General features: G+C 50.9%; 1 protein-coding gene across 2 annotated transcripts in view; it reads right to left on the bottom strand.

Moving 5' to 3' along the window:
* HOMER2 (homer scaffold protein 2) overlaps positions 1 to 18,495 on the bottom strand; it is a 93,044-nt gene extending 74,549 nt beyond the window's left edge. For both annotated transcript variants that reach the window (XM_060157643.1, XM_060157652.1), the window contains exon 1: positions 18,313 to 18,495. In XM_060157643.1, coding sequence (XP_060013626.1) covers positions 18,313 to 18,317 — 5 coding nt within the window. In that variant the 5' untranslated portion in view covers positions 18,318 to 18,495. The remainder of the gene's footprint in view (positions 1 to 18,312) is intronic.
* Between the last annotated feature and the right edge of the window lie 3,189 nt (positions 18,496 to 21,684).

The following is a 21,684-nucleotide window of genomic DNA, read 5'->3' as shown; positions in this document are numbered from 1 at the left end:
GCTCGGCCCACAACACGGTCTTCCCGAGGACAGGAAAACCTGGCAGTGCCCAGAGCTGTGTGCCCCTCAGAACAGGAAGGTCTGGACAAAGCTTCTGCAGCCATCACAGGCCACCTCCTTCTGTCCCTGCCCTGTGTATATACCCAACCTGTAACAGGTGCCCTCAGGCTCCCTCAGACACCCACCTGGCTGCCTGTGCCTCCCTCCCACTGGCCGGAGTTCCCCCAGACGTGTCCACAAGAGCAAATCCCCCTCCTCCAAATGGCAGTGCTCACCTACATGGAAACAGCTCTCTCCTCCCCCTACCTCTTGGCCCACATTCTCCCCTCTCTAAGCTGAACATGCCCAAATCCTTTAAACAAGTGGTTCTAATCTCTTTTTGAGTCAAGGACCCCTTAGAATATCTGATTAAAAAGCTATGGCAGGGCTTCCCTGGTGGCGCAGTGGTTGAGAGTCCACCTGCCGATGCAGGGGACACGGGTTCGTGCCCCGGTCCGGGAAGATCCCACATGCCGCGGAGCGGCTGGGCCCGTGAGCCATGGCCGCTGAGCCTGCACGTCCGGAGCCTGTGCTCCATAACAGGAGAGGCCGCAATAGTGAGAGGCCCGTGTACCAAAAAAAAAAAAAAAAACTATGGCAAAAACCCACAAAAAACTATGGCCATCCTCCCTAGAAAAGCACATGCACATACACAATGCTCATACAGTTTGTGGGGAGGGGTGTTCACAGACCCCTGAACTGCATACAGGGACTTCATTTTAAGAAAACTTCCTTCAAATCATCCTCAGGAAACATGTGTCCAGACCCCTCCTGCTCTGCTCTCCCTTCTAAATTGGATGAACTCTGACACCCAGAACCAAATACAACATTCTAGATGCAGAGTGAAGCAGACCCATCACCTCTATTATAGCTATTTTCATACTTCGACTGAGGTCTTCAAAGTTTTAGCCAGCCTTCGAGACAACCACACCACCTGGGCGGACTCACATGGAACTCACCATCAACTCAAAATCCCCAAGTCTTTCACATGCTCGGGAAGATCTGCCCCACTTCCCACCCCTTTACCTCGGGGAGAGCTAGGAGGCCACACCCTCTGAGTCACCCAGCATCATCCAGGCTCTCGGTCCTCCCTGCTCTGTTCATCCCCAAATCGGAGCCAGTCCTTCGCTCCTCCCTACACTCTCAAATCCTCTGTGGCCTCACTGAAGTCCTTGAAATCAGCGGGCACCAGCTGTCCAGCCAGAATATTCCCTTCACCTTCATGCCTTAACTGACACTAGGCTGGTCCCTGAGGATAGCACTCCGCACACCACGCACAGCCAGTCTGCTCCTCTCGCCTCCCACAAAAGCAGAACACAAGGGGAGACGGGCGACTGGTGTCCTTGTGGCCCCCCCCAGCACGTGGCTCTCTCTGAGCGCTTGAAGGCGAGGCCATTCCAGCCACCTGCCTCCCCTCCCCACCCTCACCAGCCTCCAGGTGTTTCCGGTCATTGATCCGGTCATTGATTAGGGGCTTCAGCTCCGAGCCCAGCTGCTTCTTCCAGCCACCTCCTGTCACCACACGGATAGCCCCCAGCACCCTGGACTCAGCCCCTTGACCTCCGCCAGTCCAATGCCTTCTTCCCCATGCCCTTCAGTGACTTCCCTTCCTTCCCTGAATGGCCCCTACCCTTCCCACGGGCTATCACTGTTCCCAACCCCGTGGGAATACCCTGCCACTCAGCCTGATGCGTCCTGCCATCCGCTTCCCATGCCCACATCCAAGCAACCGGGCAACATCACAAAATTGGGTGGACATGTTTCACTTTAAAGGCATGTTCTCGGACCTCAAACTGTCACTCTGCAATGGCCCACAAAGCCTGAGTTTCTCTGGGAGGCTTACCACCTGCTCCCAATTTCACACCTTTTTCTTCTTCTCAAACTTCCCACACCCAGTCCTCCACCCTTTTTTTTCAATTAATTAATTAATTTGTTTATTTATTTTTGGCTGCGTTGGGTCTTCGTTGCTGCGCGTGGGCTTTCTCTAGTTGTGGCGAGCAGGGGCTACTCATTGCAGTGGCTTCTCTTGTTGCAGAGCACGGGCTCTAGGCGCGCAGGCTTCAGTAGTTGTGGCGTGGGCTCTAGAGTGCAGGCTCAGTAGCTGTGGCGCACGGGCTTAGTTGTTCCGCGGGAGGTGGGATCTTCCCAGACCAGGGCTCGAACCCACATCCCCTGCATTGGCAGGCGGATTCTTAGCCACTGCGCCACCAGGGAAGCCCCTCCACCCTTTCTGTGAGCTGATGACCTTGTCTCAAACATCATGGAGAAAACAGGAGGCTTGGACTGGAACTCATGCATCTTCCACCCCACCCAGACCTGCCTCTATCTGCTCCCACTGTGGCCTCCTTCCCTCCTTTCCAGGAGAGGGTGCCTCCCTCTCCCCACTCCAAGGGACAATTCTTCCCCTGATGCCCTGAGCCCCATGCCTGTCATCTTCTCAAGGCCTGGGCTCCTCTGTCACCTCGCTTATCTTGGGCAGCATTCCTGCATGCTGGAGTTCTCCTATCTTAAATACCTTCCCCCTTTACCCACAGCCTCTCATGTTGTCTCATTCCTCTGCTCCCTAAACAGTCAACTTCTTGAAAAAGTGGTCCACGCATCCCCTACGCAACCCCTGTTCCAGCCTCCCATTCAACTTTCAGCCCACCTGGTGTCCGGCCCCACCTCGTCGCTGACTGGTTTGAGGTCAGGGCCACCAGCGGCCACCATGGCACCCAGTCCCAGGCCACTTCTCAGCAGCGCTTGACACTGATGCCCAAGCCCTCCTCCTGGAGGCACGGCCCCAGTTCCTCCTCCCTCCCCGGGCGTTCCTCCTCTGTCTTCCTTGCTGGCTCCTCCTCTTCTACTGGCTCCTCGACAGTGGGTGTTCCTGAGCCCTCTCCCCCTCTGCCTACCCTCCCGATCCATCGTGACCTCACGCAATCTACCTCCAGTCTGACCTCCGCTGAGCCCAAGCTGCGTACAATCCACTGCCTTCTGCCCAGCTCCACTCACAACCTCTGGCTCAACATGATGCAGTTACTTGACCTTCTCACCCACTCCACACCTAACCTGCTCCTCCGGTAGGCCTCCCTACACCTACTGTTTGCTTAACCCCCAAACCAAATGGGTCCTCTTTATTTCCTCCCTCTCCCTTAACCTTAGCCCATATCCAATCCCTCTGAAAGTTCTCCAAACCATCTGTGGAATCTGCCCACTTCACTCCCTCCCCTCTGCAACCTGAGGCTCAGCCAGCATCCTCTTTGAACTGGAACCCAGGAACCCGATCACTTCTTCTTGCTCAGGGCTCATCCTCTTCATTCCATTCTCCACAGAGCACCAGAAAAGTCTTCTTAAAAATTAGGAAGGGCCGTGTCGCAGGTCTGTTAAAACCCTTCAGTCTTGGACTTCCCTGGCGGTAAGGTGGTTGTGATTCCGTGCTTCCAATACAGGGGGTGCAGATTCGATCCCTGATCAGGGAACTAAGATCCCACACACCACGCAGCACGGCCAAAAATAAATTTTTAAAAAAACCTTCAGTCTTATCCAATCTCACGGTATCTCAAATAAAAACCATAGTCCAGGGCTTCCCTGGTGGCGCAGTGGTTGAGAGTCCGCCTGCCGATGCAGGGGATGCGGGTTCGTGCCCCGGTCCGGGAAGATCCCACATGCCGCGGAGCGGCTGGGCCCGTGAGCCATGGCCGCTGAGCCTGCGCGTCGGGAGCCTGTGCTCCGCAACGGGAGAGGCCACAACAGTGAGAAGCCCGCGTACCGCAAAAACAAACAAACAAACAAACACCATAGTCCATGCCACAGCCTATGAGGTCCTGTCCACCTTCATTCCTTCCTACTTCTCTCCAACCTCAGACTGGGCACCCTCCCCTCACTGCTGCCAGCCAGCCCCACAGGTCTGATTTCAATTTCTCAAGCATTCTGGGCAGCTCCTTCCCACACTGGGTCTTTACACCTGCTCCTCCACCTAGAATGGTCTGCTCCTGTTCTTCACGTGATGTAGCAGCTTAAATGTCACCTCTTCAGAGGCAGCTCATAAACATACATTCTAAAGTCAGTCTCAGCCCTTGCTTCTCTCTCATGGCACTGAGCATGACTTGCAGTTACTTTATTTGTGGATGCTTTTAAGAGGTTTTGTTGTTGTTGTTGTTGGGGGGAGGCGAGGGCTGGGAGTGGGCAGAGACAGGCGGAATCTGTCTCCCTCACTAGAATGTAAATTCCATGGGAATAAGAGGAACCATGTCTGATTTAAATCATTAAATGTTAAAATGATAATATTTTGGATGTATTTGTTTAAAATACATTAAAATTTATTTCACCTGTTTCTTTCGCTTTTTTTTAAATGGACCATAGAACATGTAACATTACATATGTGGCCTTCATATTTCTATTGGACTGTGCTGGTCTGGTTCGCAAGGACTGGGGGGAAGCAGATTATGAGATTATGTTGATATAACATTGTAGTATAGGGACTTCCCTGGCGGTCCAGTAGTTAAGACTCTGTGCTTCCAATGCAGGGGGTGCAGGTGCGATTCCCTGGTCAGGGAACTAAGATCCCGCGTGCCACAAAACAAAACAAAACATGCCACAAACAAACAAAAAAACCCATTGTCTTATAATCAAATGTTTTATGTGATAAACAATATAGAGGGGCATGGGCCAAGTATTCAGGTACACAGAAGACGGGTAGGTCAGGCTAGGTTAGAGCAGGCTGGAAACGCCAAACTAAAGAAGACGAAGTCATGAATCATTGCTACTTAGCTGGGCGCCCTGTGAATTGACCCACAGTCTAGATATTCTTGTCTGCGTAAGACTCAGTGCTCCCATGCCCTCCCTTCCCCTTCTCATACTTAGAGAATCAGACTCATCAAAAGAAATGAGGTTTTGTTATGGTCTGGTTTTTCTTACCATCTCAGCTTTGGGCCACTGCAAGACTCAGAGTGAGGTCAAGGAGACAGCGCTGTGCAGAAGCCCTCAGTCCATCTTCCATGGGACACACCCTACATCAGATGGTGGGGGAGAGGGCACAGATAAGCCATCCCCACCCTGCCTCTGCCCTCAGGTGTCGAGCTGACCCTGCGGGTCACCACATTAATGTTCATTCCCTCCAAGAGATTATCTGCTCCCCTGGAGCAAGGAAATCCACTTCTCACAGAGGTTAATAAACTTACAGATCTCATTACTCAAAGAGGTCATGCTGGCAAGAACTTTAATGCATTTTTTAGAAAAGGTCTGGAAGAATTATTAACAACAGAACAGTGACTGGCTACCCAGAGAAGCGAAAGCAAAAGAGGGACTGATGGGGATGAAGCAGGCTCTCCCCTCCTCCTACGCAGCATCCCCGACAGCTGCGGAGAGCAAAGCACCTGGAATCCAACCAGGGTGGCCGTCTCTGACTGCCCATCATCTGGGTCTGGGACTGCTTGCCTCTGCTCCTGCCCCCAGGTCGCTTGGATGTTGGCAAGTAGTCTAGCTGTGGCAACTGGCACCTTTGCAAACTCACATTCCTGAATCTCCAACTAGTCCCTCAGGTTGCTCACAAATCTGTATTGGCCCCAGCTAACTCCCTGCCCCACCCCCAACAACCAGCTGTACCAAACCATTTCCTCTGTTCCCAAACTACCGCCTGGTTCTCAGATCAATTCCTTAGCTCACACTGAGAAGGAAAAGCCAGTTGGGACTTCCCTGGTGACACAGTGGTTAAGAATCCGCCTGCCAAGGCAGGGGACATGGGTTTGAGCCCTGGTCCGGGAAGATCCCACATGCCGCGGAGCAACTAAGCCCGTGCGCCACAGCTACTGAGCCCATGTGCCGCAACTACTGAGGCCCGCATGCTCTAGGGCCTGTGTGCTGCAACTACTGAGCCCACATGCCACAACTACTGAAGCCCGCGTGCCTAGAGCCCATGCTCCGCAACAAGAGAAGCCACCACAGTGAGAAGTCCGCACACCGCAACGAAGAGTAGCCCCTATTCGCCGCAACTAGAGAAAGCCCACGCGCAGCAACAAAGACCCAACACAGCCAAAAATAAATAAAATGAAAAAAACCAGTCGACCCAGCTCCCTCATTCCCCTTTCCACCACAGCCTCAAAATGCCTCCATACCTGTACCTTGCCTGGTCTCTAAGGATGACCCTCCCAGCCGAAAGCTCTTGTTCTAGTTCCCGCCTGCCTCCAACCTCACTGCCTCTCATCTTTCTCTAATGCCTTCAACCTCCTCCTTTCCCTTCCCCCTCAGACTTGCAACATGCTCAATTATGAAATAAAAACCAGCCTTCCTTCTACCCTGACTCATCCTCAAACTCACCTTCATCTCCAGCCAGACTTCTCTATTCCCCTACCACATGCTCACTCCTTAAATCACTGCAGATGGATTTATGCCTTCACACTAGGCTGAAGCTGCTCTTAAAATCCATCAGTGCCCTAACACTCCCACCCTCACAGTGTATTTAGCAGCATGCACCTTGGGTCCCCACCCAGCTTTCTGAGGTCTTCACTCCTGTTGAGTACACCTCCCTTTTCAGCCTCCTCTTCCCTGGCTTCCGCGACACCTCTCTCCTCCAGCCTTCCTCCAATGTCATCACCTCTAAGACTCACCCACTGGCTTCTTTTCCTTCTCTTCAACTGTCATCCTTTCCCAGAGTTCCATCTTCACCTTCTTGACCCACTCTCTCCTTGGCTGATCAAATCCATCTCAGAGGTGATGGCTCTCAAATCTGTACCTCTGATTCTATCCTAATTGCTGTACCTCTGATTCTATCCTAATTGCTAAGTGCATTGCTAAGTGCTAGGGCTGAATTTCTACTGACAGAGGCCACTCCATATGACACACCACAAGTGGAAATTTACCATAATCACCCCAGACTAAACCCTCATCAATTCCCTTCCCAAAACTGCACCTCCTCTTGTGTTCCCAATCTTGGTTAATGGTACCACCATCATACCGTACCACTCATACCGTACCACTCAGCCATACCGTCTAGAAATATCCGAATTGCTGGCAACTCTGCCTCTCCCTTTCTCTCATTCCAACAATCAAGAGCCGTGTGTCCACCTCCCACCTGACTCTCAGGGCGTCTCTGGCCTCCAGAAAGTGCATCTCAAGAACATGGATTCTGCTTCTCAAACAGGCTTGAACTTGGTTTCCAACTCTGCCACTTCCTGGCTAGGAGCTTGAACAGATTACTGATTTCTCAAGTCCAGTGTCTCCAACTATGAAAGTGAGGGTTGTTGTGAGAATTAAATGAGATATTATATAGACACACTCTGCATGGTAACTCCAACCCACTAAGTTCTCATTAAATAATAGTTTAATTTGTGTCCTAACTTAGCGACTCTATAGGAAAGACGTTCAAGCTTTCTACCTCTCACCTCCAGCAAGGTGTCTTACATATATTTTTCTATTTTATTGTATTATGTTCATTCCTAGAAGCCGCCTCAGATCTGGAACAGAACAGGGCAAGGTTACGTTACATAAGTCTGTGCCATATCTTCTTTCTGCTCTCAACATTTCTTGCCTGACTGTGGCTAGTTCCTATGAGGTCTCTTTCCTCTAATCTCTTAACTTTCTATGCAACCCTTCATTACCATCTCTGGAATAATTTTCCTAACGCAAGTAACATTCTTCTCTTCAAAACGGAAAGTGTTCCCTCATTATGTATAGACTGAAGTCCAATTCCATGGGATACAGCATGTTTCTGCCTCCTACCCCAAGTCACCTCTTCCTCTCTGAGCCCACTGCCTGCCACTGCCCTGGGGGTCAGGCCTCATTCTCTGGTACCAAGACTAACTGCTCCCCCCACCTCCAGCCTCACCCATGACTGGCTCCCTGCCACCCACAGGATGAAGTCCCAACCACTTGGCACAAAGGCCTTTCCTTCATGTCTATACCTTCCTGACCCCTTCTCCACACTCAGCATGTACTTCACATTCTTTCTCACCTCCCTGCCCACTACTAACAGCTAACACACATCACAATGTGTATTTCATTTAATCCTCACAACCACACTATGACGTTGGTACTATTATCATTCCCATTTCACAGATGAGGAAACTGAAGGTCAAAGAAGGTCAGTATCTTGCTCCAAGTCATACAGCCAGCGAATGGCCAAGCCAGGCCTGAGTACAAGGTTTCTGTTCTTGACCTCCATACTCCACTGCCTCCTATGGGAAGCTCTCTCCATCTAAATGCTTCGCCTTGTCCTGCCTTTCTGTCTGCCTGGGAAACTCCTACTCGTCCTTCAAGACTCAGTTCCAAGGTCATCTCCTTCAAGAAGCCTTCTCTAACTTCTTGCAGAGTTAAGCATTTCATCCTTGTTCATATTTCAATACAAGGGCTAATCTCACTGCCCTAATTAGCTGCCCACCATCCATCTGCCTCAGGAGGGCAGGGACCCTGTTCTAACAACCTCTGTCCTCCTGGAGCCTGGCCCAGAGAGGGTGCTCAAGAGCTAGGGGATGGTCATTGGTCAAAGAGTCAAGAAAGCTACAGGATTGGCTTCTCTGGTGGCACAGTGGTTAAGAATCCGCCTGCAAATGCAGGGGACACAGGGTCGAGCCCTGGTCGGGGAGATCCCACACGCCGCAGAGCAACTAAGCCTGTGTGCCACAACTACTGAGCCTGTGCTCTAGAGCCAGAAAGCCACAACTACTGAAGCCCGTGTGCCTAGAGCCCGTGCTCGGCAACAAGAGAAGCCACTGCAATGAGAAGCTCATGCACTGCAACGAAGAGTAGCCCCCACTCGCTGCAACTATAGAAAGCCCGCTCACAGCTACAAAGACCCAATGCAGCCAAAAATAAAATTAATTAATTAAAAAAAATTTTTTTAATTATAAAAAAGAAAGCTACAGGAGCTGATGAACAGATGAAGGGTGATGAGAAAGGAGTTCAGATCCATATAAGTGGGTGGGAATCAGAGATATGAGCCTCTGAAACCAACTACTGTCTAGTCCACATGGCCCCTGGTCCCATATCCCTCCCACGTTAGTCCACTAGGTAATGTTTGGTTGATGTCCACCTCCCCACTAGACTGCAAGCATCATGGGACCATGAATGGTCATCATTGTGTTTGTTCCCAGCACCTACAACAGTGCCTGACACAAGGTAGATGGCCACGATTCCTTGAAAGAATAAGAGAATGAATATACAATGAAGGGTTCCCTAACCAGCAACACAAATCCCTAGTCTGATGCCCACAACGGGGAGAGCTCCTTGGGTTTTTTGTCCACACTTGCACCTCCCCATGAAAGCAACTGGTTGGTAGACTGGCTTTCTTGTTGGGATGGGTGGGTCAGCTTCCTAACCTTCCGTGTCCACGGACTGGTAACATTCCTCCACCCGCACGACTGGAGAGGCTTTAGTGATACGAACGAGAGCTTCAGAAGGCAAACCGCATATTCTCCGGGTCACCCAGTGACAGGGAACCAACCTTGGCAGTACTCAGGACTGGCCAGCAGCTGAGGACTCAGGGGAGCGCCCAAGAGGATTAAAGATGAAGAATGGACCATTCCCAACCATGTACTCCATAGGGTACCTCAGGAGTACCTTGAGGAGTACACCTGCCAACCTCCTACCCAAAACGGAAATGATCATGATGATCACGGTGAATTTGGCCACCACTGATGAAATATTTATGTGTGAGACGTTGTGCTAAGCGCTTTACACACATTTTTCTCATTAATCGTCTCAGTCCTTTAACAGCTGAAGACAGTGAAGCTTAGAGAGATAAAATGACTTGTCCAAGCTCACACAGCCAACCAGGGGGGCTGGGGTCTGTACTGAGCCCCCCTGACAGGTGGCCTTCCATGACAATGGACTCATCTTGCTGAGATAGCCAGTTTTTTTGTTTTCTTGTTTTTTTGCGGTACGCGGGCCTCTCACTGTTGTGGCCTCTCCCGTTGAGCAGCACAGGCTCCGGACGCGCAGACTCGGCGGCCATGGCTCACGGGCCCAGCCCCTCTGCGGCATGTGGGATCCTCCCGGACCGGGGCACGAACCCGTGTCCCCTGCATCGGCAGGCGGACTCTCAACCACTGCACCACCAGGGAAGCCCGAGACAGCCAGTTTCATCTTCAGTCCGCTCGGAGGGGTTAGAGCTCATCCTCAGGCCCATGACCTGAAATCAGCCTTGATGCCGCCTCCACCGAGACCTCCTTTTCCTGCCCTTTGGAGCCTCCCGAAACAGGCTCCATTCCTCTTCCCCAGGAGGACCTTTTCTCCATCACCCCACGCCCCCCCAGGACAAACAACTCTCCTGTTCTCCATTTATCTCAACAACCCCAATTAAAAGTTTTCCCAATTAAAAGTCCCAAAAGGGATCTAATGCCTGGGCAGCAGGGTCTACAATATTCCTCATTAATTGGATCCCTGTGGACAACCCCTACCCCAAAACCCACAGACAAGATTTCCCCCAGAGCACAAAGGGAGGAAGGAGGACAAAGGGCTGGCTGGGCAGGTCTGCCCCTCACTGGTGATCTGGACCAAGATCTCCCCAGGACAAGGCAACAAAAAAGGGACCGTCAGAGCCCCCCTGGTAGCTGGGCCTCAGCCTCAACTCGGCTGGGAGGCACCTGGGTACCAAAGGGTCTCTTACTACACAGCTCTCAAGCTAACTGCTTTGGCTGGTGGCGATGCCTTATCCTAAGCTTTTCTCCATGGGGTGAGGGGGCGCCACAGTCCCCAATTCCTCAGAAGAAGAAGAAGAAGACAATCAACCAGGCTTGTGAATAAAACTGTTTAAATAGAAAAAAAATCTCTAGTCGTTGACAAATGTCTAAATGTGTTCCCCACACGTGTATTTTTATTCTAACAAGCTAATTTGAAATATAATTTAAATAAATTCTACCAGAATGATACCATATGACTAACAGCACCCGGCGGCAGAACTTCTGGAGGCTTCATCGTACATTCAGCAGAGGTTTCCAACCTGACACTGTTCCCACACAACGCACACCCGCTATAGGACACCGGCTCCTGCTGCCAGCGCGTGCCTCCAAGCCTATAAATACGACTTGGGGGCAGCCTGCGTGAGCAATACCTGGAAGTGCAGACACAGAACACACGGGGCTTGGGGACCAGCGTCTCCAAACCCATGCGAATTTAGAAAGAAGCTCTTTGCCTCAATTCCTCTCGAGGCTGCTTTTTGCTTAATGTATCTTCATGCTAGAAAAAAACCAAAGTCTAACCCTCAAGACCCACAAGGTCAGGACTTGTTACACCTGAGAGTTCGAATACTCTGAAAAATGCTTTTTCTCCATTGTAAATCTGTTTGGGGGCTGCTGTTCACTTTCGTCTGACAAAGGTGAAGGAAGTTTTTCTTTTCAAAGGGAAAAGGAGCTCCCAGCCCCACTCCATATGCCAAAAGGAAGTCTTTCTCCAAAGGTTTTAGACGCCAATGCTGGCTGAGTAACATGTCACAGGATTTACCCAGGTGTTTTTCTTTAATTGCCTGACAACTGAAGCAGGGACTGTACCCGTCCCTCCTGTATGTGTGTCCCTGCCAATCCCCTCGCCAAGGGAAGCCTCTCTGCAGGAGGGGCCTGATGCCCACCAGACAAAGGGCTTTGCAGCAGAAGGGGTGCTCAGGGGTGGGCACGGGTGCTTTCTGCTTGTAGAGCGCCTTCTCCTCCAGGTCTTAAAGCAGAATTACTCTGCCCTGATATTTCCAAACAAGCAGAAACAGTTTGAGCAGCTGGGTCCTGGTCCACCAACACCCTTAGCAACAACGACGAATCCTTGGTGTTCTTACCAAGATTCACTAAGGAGCAGTGACTCACTCAAAATTACACAGTCACTGCAAATTACCCAACGTTAATTGTGATCCTGGTTTCCTCTACCATTTCTTTCCTTCAGCAATTCATTTAAAGCAAACAACTGCTTTAAAAGATTATCAAAATGTCGTTTTTATTTTTTAAATTATACCCTGCCTTGTTCTAGAAAGGACTTAAGCAGGTTTGCAAGGATGTATAAAATTCAGCAAAATGACAAATCAGAAGTAGTTTTGGATTTAAATGATGATGTATATTTATAGTGATTGGCGTGGAAAGATGTCCATTCAAGGTATTTTAAGTTGAAAAACTTATGTTACAAAACAGATGTATGATATGATTCCATTTGGATAAAAATATACTTGTTTTATGTAGACATAGATCTAGACACGGAGACATATATATTCCAATACATGGAAAAGTCTGCAAAGACAGACATACGATTGCTGATGGAGGTTATCCCTGCAATGTGGGATGACAAGTAATTTTCACTTCCTCCTTTATGCTGTTATTTTTTAGTAGGAACATGTAACATTTTTATAATTAGAAAAAAGCAAAGCTATTTACATTTTGTTAAAAAAAAAGCGGTAGATGAAAAAGGGTGAAGGTAAAACAAGGGCAGGGCCATACAACTGAATGAGGAATAAAGGTAAAGGATGAGGTCTGATAAATTTGCTAAGGGGGACCGCACATCTGTCTCTTAAGTTCCCCAGAAGCCATTACAGAAAAGAAACCTAGTAATTTACACAAATCATTGAGTCCAGCGGACAAAAACAAACCACCTGCTCTGCTCTGGGTCCTCCTTCAGGGGACTGTGCACAGGCAGCAAACGTGCCCTCAATTCCATTCTAAAACCTTCAAGGCCAGGTGTTTCAGGACTGTTTCCAACAAGAATGATGGCATCTTCCCAAAGTGAAAGTCAACCCAAAGTGAGGATTCATTTATTCCTATTCACTCATTCGTTCAGTACATATTTACTTAGTGTCTACCCCATGCCAAGTACTGTGTATTTTTCCATCTCTGACACTCAGGGTGACGCTAAGGGCTTCTAAATGATGAGGGTGATCCTACATGCTAATGTTCTCCCTAAGCATCTCCCCATAGCGTACTGGGGCATCTTTCCTAAGTTCCCCAGATAGTTCCTCTGACACCCTATGGATTACAATAGTTTGTTGAAACTCACACATAAAGCTGGTACTTGTATATGTGGCTTATCTCCTCTTCCTCAAAACTCCACAAGGGCAGGAACTAACTAGTAGGTTTGCTCATCCCGGATCCCCAGTAGACTCTCCAACTGCCTTACAGACGAAGAGACTGAGCGAACCTCAAAAAGCTTAAAAAACCCACAACAAGGGACTTCCCTGGTGGTCCAGGGGTTAGGACTCTGCATTCCACTGCCGTGGGCCTGGTCGGGGAACTAAGATCCCAAAGCCGCGCTGTGCAGCCCAAAATAAATTAAAAAACAAAACAAAACAAAAAACCCCACAACAGGACCAAGAGAAGACAAGTTTCCTCAATATATCTGAGAGACTGTTATCTATTTTAGTCAACACAAACCCCAAAGAAAAGTCTGTAATTTGTAGGAACTATGTAATTAGGTGTGATTCAGAGGGAGTGGAAAATGAAAGGAGAAGGAATGGTCATCAGAAGAAAGCTAATCGGTATAGATTACCAAAAGAAGGCCCACGGTGTTAGATAACCAAGATGGTTACATCGCAACGTAATCTTGGCTGAACAAAACAAATGAGTGTAAACTGAAGCCAAACAGAAATACAGTAGATCTTGTTTGTAAACACTGACAAAATCATCCACAAGCCACGACAGCAGACAAGCTGGCTTTTCTGTTAGCCTTCTGCAGGCGGGTAAAAAGGTAATTTACAACCCCAGTGATCGGGTGAGAGCCGACAGCCTGAAAATGAACCCAAGTCACAATAAAAGCTAAATGGCTTGCTCTAGCATTAAAAGAAAACTGCATCCAAATGTGATTTCTTTCTCTCTTGGCCCTTGCAACTCTCAATTTAGTGTGCTATATAAAAGGTAATCCACAGCTTCCAGGCCATAATCCAAGCAAGGCTGCCCACCACATTCAAGCATTAACTCAACCAAAAAATTTATTGGGGACCTATTAGGTGCTAGACACTGTGCTAGCTGTTGGGATTCACTGGTGAAAAACAGAAGACCCTGTCCTCTAGGGATGCTACTGGGGAAGGCAGATGATAAACAAGGGGGTAAAACTCAAAAGACAGCAGGTGTGCTGTGGTGAGCAATTGTGGGAACAAAGTGTGGCTACTGTCAGCATTTAACAGGGGTGGTCAGGAAAGTTCCCTGAGCAGGAGATCCTGATGCCAAAATGCCAAGGATGAGAAGGAGGAAGGTATTTGCAGAGTCAGGGCAAGAACATTCCAGGAAGAGGGAAGAGCAAGTTCAAAGACCTCCCAGGCAGGGCAAGAAAAGAAAGGAGGCCAGTGTTAGCAGAAGGCAGTGAGGGATGCCCAGAGTGACTGGGATGGCGGGGCACAAGCCAGCTGCCTGTCGGCTGGAGGGTGCTTAAGGAAAAGAGTGATGTGACCTGATTGAAAAGCCGATCACTCGGGCTCCCATGTGGAGAATGGACTGGAGACACCCCAGAGTGGAAGCTGGGGGGACTGTTAGGAAGTTAGTCCAGGAAGGAGGCTACAGTGGCCAGGACTGGAGTAGGAGCTATGATTCTAGGGAGAGGAGAATGCACCCCAGATAATATCCCAGAAGCAGAACCCCTGGGACCCACTGACAGCCTGGATGTCAGGGGTAAGGGAGAGAAGAATCAAGGACGACTCTTGCAAATGGGTGGACGGTGGGGCCATGGACTGGGATGGGGAAGAAAGAGGGAAGGAGAGATCTGGAAGGAATATCAAGAGCTCCATGCGTGGACAAGAGCAGGAAGCCCTGAGAAAGGGCTGTGTTAGAAATACAAACATGGGAGTCACCAGCATATAGAGAGTATTTAAAGCCATGGGGGGACTTCTCTGGTGGCACAGTGGTTAAGAATCCACCTGCCAATGCAGGGGACACGGGTTCGCGCCCCGGTCCGGAAGGATCTCACGTGCCGCGGAGCGGCTGGGCCCGTGGGCCATGGCCACTGAGCCTGCGCGTCCGGAGCCTGTGCTCCGCAACGGGAGAGGCCACAACAGTGAGAGGCCTGCGTACCGCAAAATAAATAAATAAAAATTTAAAAACTTAAAAAATTTTAAAAAGCCATGGGGGGTGGGGGTGGGATAGGATAACATTACCTAGGAAGAGAGTGTTGACAGCAAGAAGGAAGCAGGACAAGTTCCTAAACAACCCACCCCATCACACTGAGGTCAGACAGAGGAGCAACCAGCAGCGAGACTGAAGAGGAGCTGTCAGGAAGGGAAGGGGAAACCCAGGAGAGCGTGGTGGGAAGGAGGAGGGAGTGGCCATGGTGAAGGAAGGCTGCTGAGAAGGGCAGGAAGACAATGACAAGGTCATCAGTGACCGAACAGTTCTGGTGAAGAGGTGGGGACAGAAGCCAGACTGTAGACTGTGAAGGGCTAACAAATGGTAGGTGAAGGAAATGGATGGAGACAGTGGGTTTGGACATCTCTTTTGAGATGTTTTCAGGTGAAGGGGAGCAAAGAGGTGGAACAGAAGAAGGACAGGGATGTAAAACGAGAGATGCTAAAGCTGTGCTGTCCGATATGGTGGCCACTAGCCGCTTGTGGCTATTTAAACTTGAATTAAAAATTCAGGTCCTCGGTCGCACTAGCCACATTTCAAGTGCCCCAGAGCCATATGTGGCTGGTGGCAGCGGTACTGGACCACGCAGATACAGAATGTTTCCATCAGTGTGGAAAGTTCTACTGGACAGCACTGAACTAAAACATGTTTGTGCACTGATGGGAAAGACCCTGGAGAGAGAGGAAGGTGAGAGAACAAGAAATGTTCCCTGACAAGGTGAAAGGGGATGGGATGAATGGTCCGCCAGGAGGGGTGAGCCTCTGGTAGGACAACAGGTGGGAAGGAAAACACAGGAGCAGCTGCACACGGGACTGCAGGCGTGGCAGGAAGATGAGGCTTTTCCTTGGACTGTGGCTCTATTTGGTCAATGAAAAGGGATGCAAGGTGTGCATGGGGAGGAGAGAGAGGTCTGAGAAGGGGAGAAGGTATGAAGCAGCTTCCTTGGGGAGTGAGAACACAAACTTACTGGGGAAACCACACACTTAATGCAAAATACTTCTCAGAAGAGAAGCGGGAAATAGCAGTGAACATCTGAATGAGGAAAAGCATCTTAAGTGGGGAAGAGATAAACTCAGGGTTTTTTTGTTTTTTTCCCTTAAATCTTGGTCATGTCTAGACAGTAGAGCCATGACAAAGCTGTAGGATCACAGCAAGACTTTCTACTGGCTGCCCTTTCTTGGTTCATCCCCCTCCATCCTACTCAACTCTCGGAAAGGATGACATTGGTTCTATTTTCGGTTAAAATGGCTCCCTCCACCCTCCTCTGTCTGTACTGCTTACCCAGCCCTTAGCTCCATCTCAACTTACAGCCATGGTTTGTACGTTCAAATAAATTATAGAAGAGGTGGATATATTAAAATGGCAGAAGTAGGTAGGAGTTACAAATCAACCGTTACCTACAAGAAGTGAGTAATAGATATTTATCAGATGATGTTAAAATTACATGAAAGGCATATTCAATGTTTAAACAAAATCTCCAAGCTACTCCTCCCTGCTTCTCTACAAACAAAAATTATTTTCTGACATTTTCTTTAAGCTTTTATGAGTAAACGTTTTCATTTCCACAGAACTATTTGTTCTCAACCACAGAACTTAAATATTTGTTTTTGATCATGCAAGTGTGTTGGGTTGGTTTTGTGTTGGCTGGGGGGAGGGGGGAGAGAGAGTGTTAAAATTACCCAGATCCCTTTTATCTTCCATCTTGAGACCTACATCTGCGAACTCCTTCTTCCCATACTTTTTTTTTTTAAAGTATGAAATCTGAGAGCCTCAAAGCTTCCCACTGCACAAAGAGCAGCCCTTTCATCGCTGACCAAGAGGTCACTGGCAATGTTACAGAAAAACTGCTTCCCAGCCAGGGTGCCTCTGGTAGAATCACTCACACCTTCTGCATGTGTGAAACCTGGATCCGCACCAATGTCTTAAGCAAATCTCCTGGCCCCTCTCTGTCCCCCCTGACCTGCCCATGTTGGTCTGGAGTTCTCACACTTCCCTTCTCAAAATTCCTCTTGACCTCCCTCTGTTTCCTCCAAACACTTTACAGACCACACAGATAAAATTCACTTGGTAGAATTACTCCAGAAACTTACCTGGAGTAAAGTAAGGAGTAAGGTGCTACAAAGCCACTGACCCATGAGAGCTGGGTCAGGCCACCAGGACAATCCTTCCCCTTTCCACTCCTCACCAATCCCATACAGGAAAGCAAGCTCTCTAGACCCACCCAGCAGCAGTCTTTGGGTCTTGAGAAGCTGTTTGAAGGCCGCTAAACTTAGCAGCAGGGGACACAGAGACTCAGGAACTCTGGCTCACTTACCCACCCCCCACTCCCAAGCCCACAGGCAGGCTGTGGCTTCCCCTCTGCCGATGCGCTCAGCGTCCTTCTACAAACACTTATCAGCTGCCTGCCCAACCTGGGAGAAATCACCCCACCACTCAGGCCTCAGTTTCCTTATCTGTACAATGGGAATAGCAACCGTTCCCTGAGTGTGCACAGCACATCATCAATATGGGCTCACATCGGGTAAGCAGATGTAAGGAGTTAATTTTGTGATTAGCACAGCGGCTGCCTGACTCACAGCGCCTACTGCTCAGAGAGACGCCAAGGAGAAATCAATTCTGCTTTTTAAATTACTTTATATACTCAGAAGCATTAGTCACTTCGACAGAGTACTTCAACTTCTCTCCTGAGCATCAACTCAGTTGTTTCAAAGACTGAAGCCTTATCTACACATCCTCAGTCATCTCAAAGCAGACTCAAAGTCCACTATTACTACACTGGGGATTATTATTATCTGGTGTGTTCCCTTTCCAGGAAAACTTCGATTTTCATTTTGTTTGTAATAAACCCAATCGTGCAGAAAGACTAACTGCTTCTTAGACTCCAAAACACAGGCCCTGGAGTTGATCGCGCCCGGAGCGAGGGGACCACGGAATGGCCGAAGCACGGAGGCCGGCCAGGGTGCCTGTCCCCGCCCGGTGCCCCCGCGCCCGTGCCCGGGCTGCCTGGGAGGGGAAAGGCCACGGGCGCGGAGCTGAAAGTCCGCGCCCAGGCCGGGGTGCCCCTGGCCGGTGTCCGCGCGCCGGGCCGGAGGGCGCGGAGTCAGGCGGCCTCAGGCTCTCAGGAGCCGACTGCTCGCTGGCTCCAGGGTCCCGGCGCGGGGTGTAGGGGCGCGCTCGCTCTCGGGGCTCCGAGCCCGGGAGACGCGAGCCGCGGCCCCGCAGCCCCTCTGGGGTTGCGCGCGGGGCGCGCGCGGCGCGCGCGCGGCGCGGTCTCACTCACCCCATCTCCGGCGCTGCTCCGGCTGCCGCTCCGACGGGGCCTCTCGTGTTCGCTCTCCGCCCGCTCTGCAGCCGCTCCCCGCGCGGCACATGCGGCAGCCCGTGCGCGCCCGGCTCAGCCCCGGCGCCGCTCCATTCCGCGGGGCTGCGCGCCTGCCGCCGCTGCCGCCGCCGCCGCCGCCGCCACCAGGCGCGGGCGGGCGGGCGGGGTCTTGGCCGCCGGGGGCTGGGCTGCTGCGCTCGGGCGGTATCCGCCCCGCCCCGCTCCCGCCGCCCGGCTCCTTACGTAACCTCTTGGCCCCCGGGGCCGGCGCCCAGCCGAGGGGCTGGGAGCGCGGCCGTGAGTGCGGCGTCCTCCCGGCGCCGCCCCGCGGTCTCCACCCCCCTCCTGAGCACACCCCCTTACCTTTGAGATTCGGCATTGGCTCGCCCCCGCCCCACGCCCACCCGGGGGCTTGGCGCAGTGCCGCGAGCAAGCATCCAGCCTGCGGGGATTCAGAGGCCCGCTCGCAGCTGGAGGGGACTTGGGGCGACCCTTAGTTTGCAGATGCTGGAACGAGGCCCCAGGAGTGGAAGTGATTTGCCCAAGGTCACACATTCAGATCTGAGCTCAAGGTCTTCAGAATCTGTGATGGGCACGGCTGTGTCCCTCCTTATAGCCCCCTTTCATCTTGCCGCCCACCGCCAGGTGGGTGGCTCAGGGTACCCCCACCATGAAATTCTGGAAGCCAGCAGGGCAGGGAGGATCCTACACCCGCAGCAGGTGTTCTGGGCTCTTCCCTGGGTAAAGATGGGATGGGGGCTTAATCAACTTGGCTTAGAGCAAGGGAAATGGAGATGGCAAAAGTGGAGCTTAAAGAAGGGCAGTCTTAATCTCCTTTCCACGTATCAGGTCCGGATCCCCTACTAAAGGCCGACACTGGGACTAACCTAATCTTCATCCCCCCTCTGGGCCTTTCGCAGGATCATTTTCTGCTGAGAACATACTGCCCACATGAGCCTGGGCAGGATTTTTTTTACTCAGGACAGTAAAAAAGTCAAGGAACAAGCATATAGAGGAGGGCCAACACCCCAACCCTACCCTCATGTCTCCTGGGACCACAACTTCACCTGCTAACCCTCAGGGTCTTCTCATGTGGCTAGCGACTCCCTGTGAGTAATTTTCTCAATTACAAATCAGATCATACCACTCTTCTTAAAATGCTCCAGTGGTTTCCTTCCCACTGTCCTTGGGATGAAGACAAGATACTGAACATGGCTGTAAGGCCCTGCCGCATTGTAACCCCATTGCCCTCTCCAGCTTTTTCTCCTCTTATTTTCTCCCCTTGCTTTCTGCACTCCAGCCAACTGGCCATCCTCCCTTCAGCCCATGCCATTCTGTCAGTCTGGGAAGATTTTGTCCTCTCTTGTCTCTGACACCCCAGCCCCTTTGCCTAGTCCATTCCTACTCATTTTCAGATCTCAGTTAAACTGTCACTTCCTTGTGGAACACTTTACCTAATGCCCCAGACAAGACTGTGAACTCCTGTACTTTTTCTTCATTGAAATTATTGTTTGTAATTTATATTTGTGAAATTATTTAGTATGTCTCCCAGGCACATCTGCACACTCTATGAAGCCATATCTTTTTGCCCATCATTGTCTCTCCAGTGCCTCAAACTGTACCTGAAAGTCCTCTATAAATATTTGTTGAGGGCTTCCCTGGTGGTGCAGTGGTTGAGAGTCCGCCTGCCGATGCAGGGGACACGGGTTCGTGCCCCGGTCCGGGAAGATCCCACATGCCGCGGAGCGGCTAGGCCCGTGAGCCATGGCCGCTGAACCTGTGCGTCCGGAGCCTGTGCTCCACAACAGGAGAGGCCACAACAGTGAGAGGCCCGCGTACCACACACACACACACACACACACACACAAATATATATATATATATTTGTTGAATGAATGAATTAGCAAATAGGTTGGGCCACAGATACACAGAATTGGCCAGGGTCTGTAAGCACAGGTAAGTCTGTTTAGAGCCAGGACTAGATAAGCATTTGGTCCTGGAGGAAACTTATCACAAGCTGAATTCCAAAGGCCAGGTGAAGCTGGTTAGGGGTGCGGGTTTCTGGCAGTGTCAAAGGGAGAAGTCAGCAGAAGGGGGATGAATGGCAGAAGCAGGATCGGCTGGAATAGAAGTACCAGAAGATAGATTCACAGTGCATTGGGCCAAGTAGTATCCCAAACCCTGAATGGGAGTTTCCTTTCTCTCCACTGATGGAAAGGGCACACCCAAGTTACCTTGGGAAGATGTAGTGAGGTGAAACAGGTGGGGCTGGTGAATCACTTGGGCTGCTTCACACAGTCAGCGGAAAGCAGGGCAATGCTAGAGGTGTGAGCCCAGGTGAGGTTAAATCCTCCATGATTAAAGTGGCTGTCACTCTGGGCAAAGGCTTCCCTACGGGCAGAGAAAAGGGTGGATCAGACAAGATTTGGAAGTGGATGCCCCTCTTTTCCTCCAATCTCGGGCTGCTGTTCCCGTAGGGAGCGGCCTCCTCTCCTTCAACCCCAACTCCAGGCCTAGGACGGGTCCTGCCTCTCAGGAGCTTTCCCAGACACCCAGAGCCTTGTCTAAGCTTCAGGTTCTTGTCAGTAGTATTCCACTATCTTGGAATCTTCCCTAGAGAGAGGCCACTTAATTTCCCTATCAGTACCTCCTCCCTCCATTGAAGCCAATACAGTCACCCTTTTTCTGTGGAAAATCTCCCATCAACGTGGTCTTCGTGGCCCCAGTTGTCAAGGGAAATGATTGGTGAAGTCTCTCCTATCAAGAGGCCCGCAGTCAAGGGGATGCCATGCTGGCTGGAGGCTGAGGCGAGGCCGAAGAGACTCTTTTAAGGGCAAGAGATTTGAGGATCCTTTTAGGTTGAGCAAAGAAGAGCCAGTGAGCGGGGACAAGACTGAAGATGTGAGAAGGAAGGGGAGGTCCTGGGGAAACCGGGAGAGGATGGGGTCCAGGCCCAGGCGGAGGCGTTGGCCTTGGAGGGGGGAGAAGGGTCCACAGGGGAAGGTGAGAGAGGTGGAGGGAACACTTGCCTGGTGGGCTCCTTTTTCTAACGGAAGCAAGGACACCTACTGAACGTGCATGAGAGAGAGGAGGTGGGGTAGAAGCCAACTTTGAAACAACAGCCTTGGGAAAATAAAAACCGGCATTTGGATAGACCCAGAGTTGGGAATGAGCAGGGCAGAGATGTCCCCAGAAGTCTGAGAGGCCAGACCTTGACCAGCACAACCTCAGGGACCTGGAGTTCCTGCCACTGTGTGTGGGCAGCAGAGGCTCCAGAGTCTGATGGCCCGGCATGAGTAGCCGGTCTGAGGGACATTCTGCGCTCTAACC

Source organism: Lagenorhynchus albirostris, chromosome 1 (genome assembly GCF_949774975.1).
Source record: "Lagenorhynchus albirostris chromosome 1, mLagAlb1.1, whole genome shotgun sequence".
In the NCBI taxonomy this organism is placed as follows: domain Eukaryota; kingdom Metazoa; phylum Chordata; class Mammalia; order Artiodactyla; family Delphinidae; genus Lagenorhynchus; species Lagenorhynchus albirostris.
Note: the sequence above shows the minus strand (reverse complement) of the source record. Positions and strands in the feature narration are given on the sequence as shown.